The sequence below is a fragment of the Papilio xuthus genome, unplaced genomic scaffold (genome assembly GCF_000836235.2).
Source record: "Papilio xuthus unplaced genomic scaffold, Pxut_1.1 DF829129.1, whole genome shotgun sequence".
Classification (NCBI taxonomy): Eukaryota; Metazoa; Arthropoda; class Insecta; order Lepidoptera; family Papilionidae; genus Papilio; species Papilio xuthus.
Genome location: NW_013529520.1, coordinates 3,012,373 through 3,027,580, shown reverse-complemented (window position 1 = coordinate 3,027,580; position 15,208 = coordinate 3,012,373). Strand labels below are relative to the sequence as shown.

Sequence of the window (15,208 nt, the reverse complement as noted above, 5' to 3'; positions counted from 1 at the left end):
TGCACTTTATTACAGAATTACCTGAAGGAAGATGTACTGATCATGTTTTCCAACGTGGCGACAAAAAAAGACGTTGTGTGGGTTGTTACGAAAAATTACGACGCACATTAAACAGCACTGACGCTTCTTAAAAAAACTAAACGAATTGTTACTATTTGCGCGCAATGCAAGCAATCAATGTGCTTACCATGTTTTAATGAAAAACACTTTGCATAATTAATAAAACTTTTTCAATCGATAACTGAGATATTATTTTATTCCCATCACTACTTACTACACATATTGAACTATCTTCCGTTGCGGTACGAGATACAATCGATATCATTTTTTTTTTGTTTTTGTAGTTTATTCAAATGTCATAACTGCGTGCGAACCTAGCAAAATATAAAGCAATAGGCTATCTTTCACCCACAAAAACTTCAAAATATATTTGATTGTTTTTTTAGAAGATAAACTATTTTGAAAACTGTATCTTTAGGAGACCGATTAGGTCTCAAACGCACCAAATGGTAGGTTAGTTTGGAGATCTTTTAGGTCTCCAAAGCACCAGCTGAAAGTTTTTTGAAAGTGATGGCGCAGGGAACGTGTTAAAGAATTCAATATAACTATGAATTCTGATATTAACGAATTCACAAGTACAACATTAGTTGACTAAATAATCATAAAAATTAAAGAATCAACAGACATATCGCGGTAACCGGAAATCCGTAACCTCTGCCTATCCCTATGCATTTATTATTATTGTTATATTATTTTGAACAGTGGTAGAGCCCGCTTTAACATCTTCGCACGAATCGGCCCGGCTAAATAGGAAATACCACGACCACACAGAAGACAGGCGTGAAGTGGACGCAATTCCGCGTTTCGTCTGATTTCCCTTCCCATCCTTTTCTTTATAAGGAAAGGATGCCAAGTGGAAGTGGACTTCCGGATGAGAGGATGTATGGAAGGGGAAGATATTTTCTTGCTGTGCATCCTCTCCTCCGTCGATTAAAGGTGGGCAACGCATATACAATTGCGTATGTCTATGGGCAACGGTCTCTTCGCTATTTCAGCGATTTCAGGTGGCGCCCGCTGGTTTGCCACCTTTTGATAAAAAAAAAAATTGTGTTTTAATATGCTACATCTAGTTATAAGATGTCACCGATTTCTTTCTTTTATCATGTTACCGGTCGCCAAGTAATGCAATATTGGAAACATTCCAAATAAAGATTATAATTAATGCCAATTCCTAACAGCTTTCCCTTTCATTCATAAGTTTTATCTTGGCTTATCATATAGACTTATTTGTGAATAAAGTTTGTGCGGAATTGAAATGTCTGTCGTGGCAATAATTCGCTGTGAAATCTTTTGGAAGGCTCAACATTGTTTCGACTTTGTTAATTAGCAAGAATGTCGGACTCTGGGGGACATGAGTACAATGCACAATGACTGGCGTTGCCTGTTCAAATTCAATCAGAATTACTTCTATTCAAGTATGCCATGCGAACACAATTGTAGGCAAGGCAACGTTATACGACGTTACCTATCGACCACTAGTCAAGGCGGAACATTTGTACTTGTAATGGTTGGACATAATTTGCAACTCTGTGTGTACAAATTAACGTACAACTTTATTCAAATGTCTATCAACCACATCAACAATACTGTATTTTACGTTATCAGATTAAAGAATCCGAACGGAACTTAGTACGCCAGGAAACATACATTTTTGTCCAAGGTGGAAGTTTCCTGCAGAAACCTGCTTTATATCTGAATGTTTTTACATTTTTATTTAGCTCAACTTATACACGTCCTCACCGAGGGACTTGAGTGACTAAGTTCAGGGTCTTGAAGCTGCCTTACATAAAAGTTATATATTTATTTACTTGTATACTACTGTCTATAATTTCTGTATAAAAATACACTACCTATATAGTAGCTACACAGTATTTAATATAAGCAACTTGCTTTCCAATATCTATTGCGGTCATAGAATCAGTTTATGAAATAAATAATGAACCGAAGGCTGTCTGTCACGCGACGTACCCGCCCAGCCACCCAGTCCCCTAGTAACTATACATAATTCAGATCGTAATGAACTGACATTGTCTTTGATTACTTTTCCGTAATGTCGAAATAATTTCCGTACGTATTATTTATCATAGGAGCATTTAGAGGAGCATTTGATGGGACTTATTTACAAGATTTAGAAATCATTACCTTTTGCCCGGGACTTTGTCTGCGCTGAATTATAAAATGCCCTGTTAAGTCATCTATGTATTCTTCCAGACAGTCTTATATTTATACCAAATACCAAATATTATCTACAAGGCTGTTCTGGAGGGACCACAATATTTTTTTTTATATCATAAGGTGGCAAACGAGCGTGCGGCCACCTGAAATCGCTGAACAGCGAAGCTACCGTTGCCCATATACATACACAATTGCATATGCGTTGCCTACCTTTAATCGACGGAGGAGAGGATGCACAGAAAGAAAATATTTTTCCCTTCCATGCATCCTCTCATCCGGAAAGTACACTTCCACTTCCCATCCTTTCCTTATGAGGTAAAGGGTGGGAAGGGAAAGAGGACTAAATTAAGCCTCCGGGACTCACACTCATCAGACGAAACGCGGAATTGCTTCCACTTCACGCCTGTATTCACCGGGCGAGCCTGGCCAATTCGTGCGAAGATGTTAAAGCGGGCTCTACCACTGTTAGAATCATTTTATTAAAGTAGCTATTGTTCTGTTTGGACTGGTGAACATAATTAAATCGACAGTATGTTACGTAATTATCTGTAAAATAACAATTTTGACAGTGGTAGAGTTCGCAACAGCTATATTTGTTGGGTGTGCGAATAAGCTGGATTGCCCTGTGCAATACCAAGATCACACAGAATACAGGCGTGAAGTGGAGGTAATTTTGCGTAGAATTTTTATTTCAACAAAATATAGACGCGAGATAAAGATTAATAACGAGCAATTAAAATTTAGGATAAATTAAATATCTTAAAAATCTTTAAAATGGTGTACTTAACTTGGTTAACTTTTTTGGCATAATCATTATGGTAATATTGTTTTTACATCGCACGTATATAATGTAACTTAATTAGCTATTCGCAAATGAGTAAAGTAACAAAAGATCTTTGTTGTTCTTAGTTCGTGTAAAGTTACACGTACCTAAACTTTTTTATTTCTCTACGTTGCCAGAGTTATTATAATCCCCGCCAATGATTTTAAAAAAGATTTCTCTCTATCCGAATATATTTGCAAGACTTATTTACCTAGTTTGTAAAAAATACACGCCTTGCCATATTTGCTAAGGCTACTTAGTAGTTTTTTACTCTAAAATTACTAAAGATAAACAAAGTTTATTCATTAATCTGTAACAATTTTCGCAATGTTTGTATGCAAATAGGTCACTTAAATGTGTTTTTTTTTAATTTATCGGTACTAAAAGGAGAAAGCGGAAATTATTTAACATTGTTGTCAAATTAAGATCGTGAAGTTTATTTACAGTTTATTGCCTTCTCGTGACTCAAGTCCGGTATAATAATGTATTATCTTTGATGATATTTCCAGTTATAAAAATAAAAAATAAACAAAACTTTTTGTAAAACCTCAACTTTGTGAGTACAAAAAGCGTTAAAAATTAAAACAACTACTCTATGATGAAGGTAATAAAATGTTTTATTCAAACTATGTCCAATGCTTTGTTCGCGGAGATTTAAAATTTTAAAAGCGGAAAGAAAAAACCGTTGACAAAAAGATTTTGACAAATTTTGTAGTCACGACGTAAAACACCTTGAAATGACAAACATCAACTACAATTCCTTTTCTTTTTTTTTCCTATAAGAAATCTGAACATCAAATACACGTAATATAATTAAGCCCAAGCTTTCTAAGTAAAGAATACGATATTTGAGTAACACACTTTTAATAGAATTCATTTTGGTAGTCGATAATAAATTCTAAATTAATAAGGTTTTATTTTAACGTTCTAATTTTATATGTATGCCGTACGTATGCCGGAAAAAATACGGTGTACTAAAAATAATTAAATAATTAAACGCTAATTAAAATGACCACATAGATTGTAAAATCGACTGATGGGGAAAAGTTCCTAAGTCGATACTTAGGAACTTTTGGCCTCGGCCTCGAAATAACATTGCAGCAAAAGTATCTCAGCAAGTATTACTGGGTTTTGAATACCAAAACAGCTCTACAAAATAATTTAAACAAAGAGAAAAGTTTTTTGTTAAATTTTAATTTTACCCTTACTAATTTTATAAATGTGAATGTTCGGATGTACGGATGTTTGTTAGAAGGTATCTCCAGGACGAATTCATAGATCTCGCTGAAATTTGTCATAGATGTAGAACATAGTTTTTTTAAATTCCGCGCACATTAACTATAAATTAAATTAAAAAATAAAGTAGTAATAAATACTCGGGGATAGTGTTGCTACCCAATAGTGAAAGAATTTTACAAATAATATTAGTAGTTTCGGCGCTTATTCAATGCAAACAAACAATCAAATCTTTTCTCTTTATAATATATTAATTCATAAAGCTAACCTATAATAAATCATTCTATATAATTATAATATCAAAACGGACGAAATCGTGTGCCTAACATAGTTATATAAATTAGATTTAACATAACTTGTTTGAATTTGAATAGTTGCGGTAAAGTCGTATCCTATCACCTTTCCAAAAACACAGTCCTTGATACGTGGGCTTGTGATTATTTCATTTTAATATGTTAACGAAATTTACGCAACGCCATATAATGCATTCTATCTAAATACAGCTTAAGGTTTTGTAACTAATAAATCATTTAAATTACTGTCAATAAATTAGTAATGGAAAACTTGCAAAAAAAAAAAGATTAATGGATGACCCCTACGCCTGACATATTTGGGTTCATTCAAGGTCATTATCAATTTTCAATAAATTACTTTTAAATAATGGTCGTCAAAGAAGGTTTTATCGTTGAAAGTTATTTAAAGTGATGTAAATAAATGCGATTAACGCCAAAAAGAAACAATTATCTGGACTAACAGAACGAGAAATAACAAAAGAATAGAGTAAAAATAGATCAGAAGCCCGAATCCTATATCTCTTGTTTTCTTGTTGTGTGGATTACATAAAAGTTATAAAAAAAGAAGAATGAAGAATTTATGAATTATTATTCATCAATCACAAATTAATGGTAACAAGGAATTACCATTACGTAAATTACATAATTTATTTATTACATTTATCATATTATTATGCCGGAAATAGTTTTTTTAAGTCTAAAATTTTTTTGGATAAAATTTCTGCTTAGTGATAAATCTTAAACTAAAATACGATCCGTTTACATATTGGTATGCAGTGTAAATTACATTAAATTCTACTTAGTAACGTCGGTGAATATTGACTGCAGGAAAATCACCAGGTGACGTTTAACATATATCAAAGCTGCATAGCTATAACAATAAACTTGAAATGTATTTGGCTCCACGTGTATACATTTATATGCATTTCATCAATATTTATATCAGTTGGATCGAAACCAACATCCACGAGCAATAGATCACGTATGCTATTCGTACAAGAAATGTGGACAAAAGCAATTCAAATAATCATACTTGGTAATAAAGACGATAGTTTGGATATTTTTGTACAACCTTGTATACTAATAACAGTAGGTTTCCACTAACGAAATATTTGTAGAAATACAGACATTTCTCTAATCAAAGAGATAAATGTGCATAACGTGGGTTTTCACTGCTTTTGTAGTTTGAGTTACTTCTCATGCTGACAATGTTTGGTACTTTTTGCAAACTATTTAATGAATAGTATATAGAGAATTACCAGTTTGAAATTGAGCGAAGTTTACTCTGACTTCATCCGCTTAAACGTTTCGTATGTTTTAAAGCGCCAATAGCCTAATGGTTGAGGGTACGGATTTCCGATCACGAGGTCGGGGGTTCAAATCCCGCCATTCCACTATTGTCGTAAACCATGTCTCTAACTAAGCTAGATGCCTTGTGCTAGACCAACATAGAGCTTAGTTGGAATGGTACAAGAAATATTAGTAAATTTATACATATCTGCTAATATTAAAAAAAGTATAACGAGGAGGTTAAAGGATGATTATTTAATTTTTTATTTAATTGTGTTTAAGTATAAATGCCATATTATAAATTATCAATTCTTAAAACCGGAGCCACTTGCAAATAGTTGCACTTGAGAAGTGCAATAAGCCAACAATTAATTGAGACATTTAAAATGAATCATAACGGCTTTGATAAAAACAAAACATGTGGCTAAGAATTGTATCAATTTCCTAGGAAATATTTCCGTTCAAGGGGGAAATGAACACTTGAAACATGATTTCCTCGATAAAGAAACTTATAACTATTCCATTTGTAATTTACTGTTAAGTAATAGCTGGTAGAAGCTACTACCACAAAAGTAAACTTATGTGTGATGCAATATGCATAAAAAACGCATATGTTTACTAAAAATTGTCTCAAATACAAAATGGAAATGTAAGCCTACTACTCTCGGTCACGGGCATTAGCCTTTTTTAAAGTTACAATGACACGCTTTGTTACGTGTTTACTTCAATCTATACAATACAGACGTATACATACGGCGTGTGAAACTAAACAACTGTCTAATTGCTCATGTTTTACGAATATAAATCGTACGGGCGCTGAAGAGAAAACTACTTGGGTCGATATTGCGACAACTTTGTCAAGATAATAGCAATAGCAAGTACTTATTAAAAAACGAAGTCAGTTTAAAATATTGCGTGATAAAGGAAAACCGTGTCTAGGAAGAAAATGTAAACAAATGATAAAATTATAACGTTAAATTAATAAAAGGATGACATGATAAATGAACTAATAAAAAACTAACTAAGGAAAAGAACTACAAAGCAGAAATTCACACTTGTCTCCATTAAAAACTCTGACGTAACTCGGCACTTGGCGGCCTGTGAGACCTGCTGGAAGTCCTCAATGGTTATCATATTTGAAATAGTTTTCCATTGAAATAATATCCATTATAAGAAGGTTTTTAGATTAAAAATAAATGTTAAATTCGAAGCATTTTTCAATACTTATTGTGTTGTGGTTTTCCCACATTTTTTTAACTGTTGTATCAAATAAAAACTTAATAAATTTGACTGATAACATCTGAGAAATAAAATCAGATGTCTGTTTCGTGTGGTTTTATAAAGTATAAAATTTGTGTTTCATGCAATTAGACGTTTTTAGATATAACAGATAAAAGTATAATATCCTAAAGTAATTGTAATATAATTATCAAAAATTAAGCATTAAAGGAATTGACATTACCTCAAAATATTGACGGAAGGAGATGAAAATCAGAAGAGGAACAAGTTAGCGGCGTTAGAGTTTCCGTCCAACTATGAAGTATGTTGAAAGTGCCTTTAAGAGGAATGAACTATGTTACCGCGTAACACCTTTTGACCATATCACCAAGTAATATTAGGTCATATTATGGTCAAGATAAATACTTAAAAATTAGGAGCTTTTCTAGTAAATCTCTTGAAATACTGCTGTTCTATTTTATATTGCAGATTAGAGTAGTTTAAAAGTTATTAACAAATTAAAAATTGCACCCCAAATTGAATGATAGTTTACTTTGTTCTATAAATAACGATAAACAGTTTTAAGCTCCTTCGGTTTTTTTAACGAAGCAGCTTCGTATTTAGTTCGTTGCACTAGAAATCTTAACCAACACAATGCAACTTATTTAACTTTCTCTGATGCAAGAGATGAGATTACTTAAAAGATTATAGTTTACAGAACTCTAATAGAACTAAGTTAGCCGTCGTGTAATAATTTGTTTGATATAAGCCTTATTTTAATATTAAATATTTATAATATTTGTTACACATACCTTGTAGAACAGCAATTACAAACAATATTACAAAATACATAGCTACACGCAATCACGATGCATAAAAATATTTTTTTACAAGTCCTTATTTTTTTTTTAATTCAAAATACACAAAACTAAACACGAGTACCGGGTTGAAGTGATATTTCGCGTGCGATCTGACGCGGACGCAGTAGCAACCACAACTGTCGCGCGAAACTTCTTTCCCGCACTTATAACCCTGTCACGAAAGAAAAAGGACACCTACACATGTATTCAGGGTGATTTTCTGGAGAAAATTAGAGCACTTCCAATGTCGCTTATTTGAATATTAAAATTTATTATTTTACCCTAAACATAATTCAGAAAATCATTACATTTACTATATAGGGATAGTCACTGAGATACTAAAAATAATTTTTATCCGAATTTACACGAAAAGACTTCTACGATTTAGTCAAATGAGAAAAATTAAGAGTAATGTTACTTGCCACTAAAATAAAAGAATTTCTTACCTCTTTATAACAACAATACAGCTGAATGATATTTCTTCTCAGACGAGACGAAACAGCGTAGGATTTTGTATTACAAAATCCTTTGTGTACTAAATTCTGTTATAGGTAGGAGTGTTGATTAGCATCAGGTGAATGTCTTACTCGTCTTGTCGCTTACTCATAAACGAATATTTAGCGTATATGAATAACAAATAACATTTATACACACTAAAATATAACTAAATATATTTAAAATGTTATAATAAATTAATAATAAAATACGACACACGAATGTATCATTAAAGGGGTGAGAGGGACAGAGGTCATGAATTTTTAACAGCCGCAATGTTGACTTCTGACTGAGCAATGTCCTGTGCATCATTCAGAGTCCACGTTAAATATTTTTAAACATGCATAATTGGTTTATTTTTGAAAATCCCCAAGTCACGTTATTAGAGTTCCTTATTATATCTAGCCGCAACCATATATGACCAACTATAATGACGCCAATTGAATGTAAAATTTTAATTTTATAAGGATAACAAATACATATATTCTATGCTTGGGTTAACCGTAGTCTAAAAAGAGATCAAAAATTTATTCCTGAACATACTTATGTAATACCAGACTTTTAAAGTATTATTTTGTCACGAATACTAAGTCTTCTTAACGTCTTTCTGTGCGAAAGTTATCTTATTAGGGAGACGATATATTCTTGAAGCAATCAAATTAGTTTACTTCAAATCAATCTTTAATTTATTTGTTATCTTGAATCAAAACATTCAATAAATCACAATAATGTCTGATGAATTATTTAGATTATCGTTTACAACTTGTATATTTAACATTAAAAACAAAGAATAAGATACTACGAAGTTTATCTTTGCGATCTGGCACGATTATACTCCGTGACTTTTACTAAATTTTAGTATTTACTAATTCAGCTAAAATCAATTATTAACGGTTATCTTCTTGTTATCAATAACACAATCAGAAGATATGCTTTTTTAAACTTCAACTCTATCTTTTGTTTACACGTTTAAACAATTTCTTTTATGAATCTTCCTGAATCTATTCGCTTTACGCTGTTTAACTAGTTTTGAAGGACGTATTTAACCACGAGGTTAAGCTATAATATTGGTCGATAGAACTAAAGATATCTATATATTACAAGCACAAATATGTGACTAAAAATAGAAGTTAATAACAAAAAAATAATACATTTTGTTTACTTTCCATATACAGTAATTAAACTAAACTAAAGGATTAATAATTCTACATAATAATATACATACCCTATTTAACTTTTGAATGTGACGTTAAGGCAATTCTCAGATCAAAGTTTTACTAACACTACTTTTCTCGTTATCAAAACTCGTAGTAAAGGTACTGAGACAATAAAAATCAAATGTGGGTATATTATAAAAAGATTTGATAAATTTTGCATTTTCACACTGACACAATTAAACAGCGAGCTATATACATCATGTGATATTCAAGGCATCTACATTTTTTTTTGCGAATAGTAATTACAAGTATCTTTTATTTTTAATTCCCAAACGATAGAAGTCTCGTAGTAAATTCGTCTAAACAATTACCATTTACATGACTAATTACTTCTATGTCCTCATCCATATTGTTTATCATTATGTGGGTACATAACCCATTTAGTATTTCACGAATTTATTCGTAATAAAAGACGTCATTCCTTTGAATGAAATACTAATCAAATTCAAGGGAACTTCTAGTGTACTATTTTAAAGAAAGTTGTAAACATTACACGCAAGGATAGTTCGTACAAAAACTGTTTACTGACCTGAAATCACGAGGAAAGACAAAATTGATCTTCCATATGACAAGGGATTTGTTTCTTCAATGTCTCCCATTCTTCTTTAAAAAAGCTCGTTGGATCCGGGTACTCTAAAATTTTGCCTTTATATTTAGAAAATGAAGGGGAAGAAAAATGAAATACTGTAATGGACTTCACACATTTATTGTATTTTTGTCTAATAAAAATACTATATCGTATAACTATCATAAAAGGAGATATCTACAGCAATTGACAGTCTTGCTGGTTGTACACACTCATCAGAGCACAACATTATATTTCCACTGCGCGCCGTGCACAACATGGACATTTTTATTTTTTGTTTCTCTAACACAACTACTTTATCTTAATTTACAACCCTATAGCAATTATAAAATAAAAAAATACAATCTTGTGAAAACAAACACCATTCAATGGATATAATTCACTTATTGCACTACTGAAACAAAAAATGTCTATTGTAATGTAGGCTTTAGGATTAGTTTTACTCGGAGATTTGCGACAAGTTATAATTAGAACATTTTGAGAACATTTACGGTAATGGGGATACTAAGGGAGGCCTAATTAACCGAATTTTTTAAGAAATTAACACCTGCTTTTTTAAAAAAAATATCTTCAATTTTTTTTCCGTAAAACGCTTAATTTAGTCTCGTCTATGTACATATTTTTACATACATTACTTGAATAATTGTAATATTGTTGTTTACAATCAAAAAGACGAGATGCAGATGTGGTTTGCATAAAATCCATGTTACATGAATCTAGGATCCAAAGTAACTAGACCTTGTCCCATGACACTAACAATGACATGACATGATTTGCGTACACCGTGAAATGACATTAAGTACTAAAAATATACAGGCACAAATTATTTTGCTTCAAACAGTGACACTTCTCTAAGTTTCAACACCAAATTCTAATTAGTTCTAACATACATTTGTCAACTCTATAGTTATACAAATAAAAATTCTCGTTTTAAAACTATACAGGTAGTTTACACAGGAATTGCAGACTTACAAATAGGTAAAGGAAATGGCCTACTTGGAGAAGAGAAAATAAAAATACAATAGTGAATATATTTTTACAAGACACGACTCACAAATACATAAAATTAATTATATTATTCATGAAATAAATCCAGTTAGCCGTAAATTGCGCATTTATTTAACAAAAAAAAAACTACTTAACCTATATTATTTATATGTACACAAAGCGAATTAAAATAATCAGCTAAATAATATGAATCCAAAAAACTTGCAACATTCATCTTGTGCTACAAAAAAATTATTAAAACTTTGACAGACGCTAGTGGACTGACTTTTGAAAATAAATTTTTCCAGCCAGTTTTATTTACACAATAAAAATCATAGCCGTAGTAAAAAAAATCAATATAAACAAATTGCACCAAATCAAATGAGTTCCCATCTAGCCGAAGATAATTCGACTTTATAAGTTTAGACGCCGTCGTTTCCAACATAAGGAAATATATTACAGCGTTTCTTTTAGAACATTTCGCGTAAAGCATTCATTTATTCCATGTTACATTTACAATGTCTTAACAGTAGGCTACACACAATGAAATCTACAGTACTACAGAACGCGGCATACATAGTATGTACAATTGTTATTATATACAAAAATATAACCCGGTATAGACAATCGTCGTGGGCTTTGCTCACACCTTTCATTTACAATGCAACATCAGGTAAGCGGCAGAGATGGTATCATTGCATGCACTTTGTTATTTTATATGCATATGCATCATTATATTGTACATCTTAGCAAAACAGTTTCCAATATTACATACAATGCACTGAATATTAAATATTACATGGAAATATATCCGGTCTATAAATTTATCTCCATTGCCAATTTTTTAACATTCACTATTTTTCTCCTTGGATTTGTTTTTTAAAATCATCGAATAAAAAAACTATTGCACTTAAAAGATTGGAGGAAAGAATAATAATGACCATTACCTAAAAAACTATAGAGGATATTTAGAATCCTTTTCAACTGTAGTTATTGGAACACTTGCGAGTTTTGAACTCTATAATAAAATATTCACAAAGAAGACTGTCGATTAAGTCACTAATATCAAACAGTAAAAGTGATTTCTTACTGAATACCCATTGCCATTTTTAAATGACGAGAAGTTAATTTTATACACCACCAGCATATATTAGAAACTATGTTTACTAAGATAATAAAATTAAGCAAGCGCATGTAATGACTTAATCTCAATTATTTAATTCCTTAAACGGGTAAACGTGGCAGACAAATGGTAACTAATATTTTCTTATTGTCCAAATTTTATAATACAACAAAGTAACGCGCATCGCACGATCATGATTGGTCATTGCCATCTGCTAAATGCAGTTATGCATTCAAAATTATTCATCGTAATTTAAGAAAATTTTATATTTTCTTATGACATACTTTCAAAGTCTTTTATTTACTTTCACCTCGATTTTCCGAGTTCCCATATGTTGCAAGATCTGGAGTCTCAGATTAACCAAAGTGGAATAGAGAAATATATATATTATAATAAATAGGATGGTATATCATAGTGGATGGTTATGTATTGTAATTGGACTTGGCCGTTTAAGAACTCACTAATAATGTTTACGGCAATATTCTTAAATAATATTAATTGTATTATTTTTTCACTTTTATTTAGAGATATAAAAATCAATGGAGGAATATGTACCAGGCAAATCTATCTGGTCCTTACATATCATATTATTTACCTTTCAAACAGTATTTATTGTCTATTATAATGGTTTCTTTTTTGGATTGAACGCCTCATGAACGTATTTCTAATGTTGTCTCCAGTATCAACGTATGTCGTGTTATATGAAATAATAAAAATTCCAATAAATTAACAAAATTGTACTTAAATCGTAAATATAAATACAGCGTCGAAGTTCATAAATTATCAACAATAACTGATAATGTAAATAATAAAAGTTAAGGGTATATTTGAATGGTATTTCTCAATATATGCAGTTAATTGTGCGTATCTAACATAGTACATATAGTATGAATTATTGTTAAAGGGCCGATGTCTCGATGAGTTCGCTTGATATGTTTTTAGTTTGTTAAGTGACATGATGCAAGAATTGTGTGAAGCCTTAAAAAACGTAGACATATCGGAAAAATACCTTACGCCGTAAACTCATCTAACTGTACACCATGTCACAAAAATATTTAATTTACACTGTTTGTATATTCATATTATATTCATAAATATATCCATTTGTACATTACACGAGAGATTTTCTTTTAGAATATTTACAAATAAAATAAAAAAACAACATTCCAAGCTTCCCGTCACCGCTATTCACAAACGTTTCTACATCTAGTTACGCTGAAATTAATGAGGGCTGTAAGACCTATTAACTAAACAGCGATTATTTTTTTAGAAAACTCCCTCAGACAAATTCAAAATCAATCAGAATTAAATTGTGCTGAAAATAATAAACTGAGGGACTACTACAAATATTTACGTCACAGTTGCGAAAACGTAACCATGTGTTTTGTTGGTGTACTCTACGCCCGGGGTGTTGCACAAATTCTAATACAAATTTTGTCGATGACGTTACGAAAACGATCTCACAAATATTCGTGGTAGGCCCTTGAAATGTAATAGTTTTTGTTGATATGTTATAAAAATTCATTTTATATTTGCACAAATCATCAAATACACAATTTTGAACATGATTTTGTTACAGTTATTTTATTTACTAGGCCGATTTTGAAACATCCAAATTTTTAATTTTTATATCAAAGAATTTTTGAGTTATTAAACATTTTTATTGTCTTAAAAGCATTGCACTCTGTTATTTTAATTAGCATTATATTAAATTCTAAGTTCTCTGCACTAACATGGACAATTTACAATAACTGCTCACTTAAATAATAAAGTTTTATAAAATTCTATTTAAACCATTTGGTATATAAATACTGTCCTGAACAATTTCTGTGTAGCAACTAAATAAATAACCAATACGACAAAAAAACAGGTAAACGCAATATTTTGTTATAAAATAATACAAAGTGACTAACAGAAAATTTGCAAACGAATTTTGCTCCAATTAGTTAAAAAATCAAACACAGTTTTTTAAAATAAATTCAAATAAATGAAATCTGTAAAAGATTGTATATATTTTTTATAATTATGCCATTTTAATTTAAAGGATACTCACATATTGATATTATTTTCTGCACATATGAAGTGTTTTTGGTACTTTTCCAACCTTGCATATAATTCGTCATATTGAATCGAAGAAAAGTTTGTTGTAAATTCTATTGTTTTTTGTACGTGAACTATTACGAAGGTTCAGCAAAGATAAGACTAGTATTGATAATTTCAAACACGTATTTCGACGTGTACGTATTTAAAATGTACTCATTTTACATATTGTATATTCAATTTACATTATGCTTTTCAATTTGCATTGTGGTTGTGTACTTCTATTTGTATGTAGATTTTAATGTTCCTAGACAAGACTAGTGTAAACAGGTATAGTGAAAAACAATCCAATTTTCAATAAGATCCAGAATTGATATTATTTTAGAGCCATTTTGAATGGAAAGAATGCCATTTCTATTGCTTTTAATAAATTATTGTTTTATAAAAGTTTGCGGATTCGTCAAGTAAACTGTTATTTAATTCGTATTAATCCAGTGTCGTGGCTAAATATCAAGATGTTTTGAATAAGTCTAAATAAGTTTTTTTTTTGTAAAATTGGTTACATGTTTAATTCGCGATTCAAAGACTTCGCCTACATAGGGCGATGTCCTACAAGTTCTTTTATTCTCACCAAAGTGCTAACAATTAGATTTTTCACTCTGTCTCATAAAGTTTAACTCTTTTATATAAATAGAAACATCAGTAATATATTACTATTATATATAAGTAAAATATAGATAAATAAATAAGATATCCTATAATTGTTATTTTCTGTTCAGATGTAAGCGTCTTTGTAGATAATAAT

General features: G+C 30.8%; 2 protein-coding genes across 2 annotated transcripts in view; one reads left to right on the top strand and one right to left on the bottom strand.

The window, feature by feature from the left end:
• The window catches only part of LOC106121270 (piggyBac transposable element-derived protein 4-like), a 2,433-nt gene extending 2,120 nt beyond the window's left edge, over nt 1–313 (top strand). Inside the window, exon 2 of the mRNA XM_013316857.1 lies at nt 16–313. Within this exon, the coding sequence (XP_013172311.1) occupies nt 16–131 (116 nt within the window). The 3' untranslated portion in view covers nt 132–313. The remainder of the gene's footprint in view (nt 1–15) is intronic.
• The window catches only part of LOC106119841 (putative carbonic anhydrase 3), a 19,675-nt gene extending 11,728 nt beyond the window's left edge, over nt 1–7,947 (bottom strand). The window contains exon 1 of the mRNA XM_013314971.1: nt 7,908–7,947. Within this exon, the coding sequence (XP_013170425.1) occupies nt 7,908–7,947 (40 nt within the window). The remainder of the gene's footprint in view (nt 1–7,907) is intronic.
• Between the last annotated feature and the right edge of the window lie 7,261 nt (nt 7,948–15,208).